Raw genomic sequence first — 1,662 nt, 5'->3', positions numbered from 1 at the left:
AGATGGGCTCACCCTCTGGGAGGGAGGCCCATGCCCTGCCCACCACTAGCAGCTGGCAAGAAGGGTGGCCGGGGCCCTGTGACCAGGTGATGCGCCAGAGGCTCTCAGCCACGGGTCTGGCTTCACTGAGCTCTGTCCTGGTGACAGAGGCCTCAACGGGCCACGTAAGGAAGGGGAACAGTCCACGCAGAGGAGGTCACTCCATTCACAGTCCAGAGGGCCACGAAGAGGTAGGTCATACCATCTCCTCCAGGTGCAGCGAGGACCCACACCGCTGCTAGCATCCTTAGCTGGTGGTGCCCAGCGAGGGCTGTGGGGAGGCCGACTGGCTCAGGGTCACGCTGGGGAAGCTGGTGACAAAGCTCTCCCACCTTCTCCTTATCTTCTGCAAGACAGGAGGGATCGAGATCAGGGCCCAGGTCTCTGGACTGGGTGGTGGGCTTCAGGTGCTGTTCCACCTACAGCCACGAGGTGGTGGTAGACCCCAGAGACAGAAGCATGGCTCACTAGCCACCCTTCCTCCTAGAGGAAGCCGGCAGCTCCCACCCAGGGGGGCCGGATCACCCCCTTTCCCGGGGGAGAGGGGAGCACAAGATGTAACCCTGGGGAAGTTGTACTGGCTGATCTCTTGCCTCCAGCAAAATCCACCCATCCAGCACGCTGACAGATTGATCATCTCGGAACAGCTCTGACCGTATCACCCACCTGCTCTAAAACCTTCCCTGACTCCCCAGTGCCTATGGGATAAATCCCGAAGGCCTTCAGGCCCCCCTGAAATACAGTTCTTGGATATCTCTCTCTCCAGCCCCTTCCCCAGACAGCTCTGTTATCTTTTTGATCTACAGCCCCATACATTTCTGCCTCTGAGCCTTTGCTGCCCTGGGTCCTGCTCCTGGGGACCTCCCCCTCCCCTCTAGCCCTCCTCCATCCACCAACCCTCAACCAAACCTGTTGATATTGCCTCAGCCACCACTGGCTGCCTTCTTGCTGGGCTTGGATCAGCTGCTCTGTGTCCCCCAGGCTCCCTGGGAGTTGCTCCTGCCCGGGGGCGTCCAGCCTTTCTGGGCCTCCGTCTGAGGACCTGGACTTCTCACGACCCTGTCTGAGGCTCAGCGCCCGGCGCAGTTGGCCTGCCAGGGGCCTCCCGCAGGGCTCCTGGAGCTTGCTATAGGAGGGCCGTGGTCCTCGCAAGGACTGGCTGCGTAGCCCTGTACCCATGGTTCTGGAGGCTGCTGGCACAGGACTGCTCCAGCCCCTTGGCGAGCCCCTGGCCTTCTGAGATGGCCTGGTGCCTCCACCCACCTGACAGGAGCTCACTTGGGGACAAAGGTTGGTGCTGCTGAGGTGGCCGTTGTAAACCAAAGGGCGGGTGGAGAGGCGGTGTTGTGGGTGACTCAGGGATGCTTGACCTCGGTGGCCTGCCCTCCTCTTCCTCCTCCAGGCAGCCTTCCCTGACCACCCCACCACAAAGATCTTGCCCTCCCCTGAACTCCTGTAGTCCTGGCTGTCCAGACTCATTTCGTTGACAGAACAGATGGCTCAACAGCAAAACAGAGACAGGCTTTTAAGAAATAGGACAGCTCCAACCTAGAACTGTCAAATTCACAGAGACAGAAGGGAGCATGGTGGTTGCCAGGGCCTGGGGGGAATGGCAAGTTGCTT

At 60.3% G+C, this 1,662-nt stretch overlaps 1 protein-coding gene across 2 annotated transcripts; it reads right to left on the bottom strand.

Annotated features, from left to right (window-relative positions):
• Positions 1-286: 286 nt before the first annotated feature.
• On the bottom strand, positions 287-1,218 carry LOC309826403 (uncharacterized protein C11orf86 homolog; the record flags this gene model as incomplete). 2 transcript variants are annotated; one of them, XM_082660536.1, is made up of 2 exons in its annotated part: positions 287-385; positions 949-1,218. In XM_082660536.1, the coding sequence occupies 2 exons, from the start codon at positions 1,216-1,218 to the stop codon at positions 287-289; spliced, it is 369 nt and encodes a 122-aa protein (XP_082516662.1). The 2 variants fall into 2 exon arrangements, with proteins under 2 accessions (XP_082516662.1, XP_082516663.1); XM_082660537.1 differs by having other exon boundaries at positions 287-382.
• Between the last annotated feature and the right edge of the window lie 444 nt (positions 1,219-1,662).

The sequence above is a fragment of the Grampus griseus genome, assembly GCF_964374135.1.
Source record: "Grampus griseus genome assembly, chromosome: 8".
Lineage (NCBI taxonomy): Eukaryota > Metazoa > Chordata > Mammalia > Artiodactyla > Delphinidae > Grampus > Grampus griseus.
This window is presented reverse-complemented; position numbering and strand designations above follow the sequence as displayed.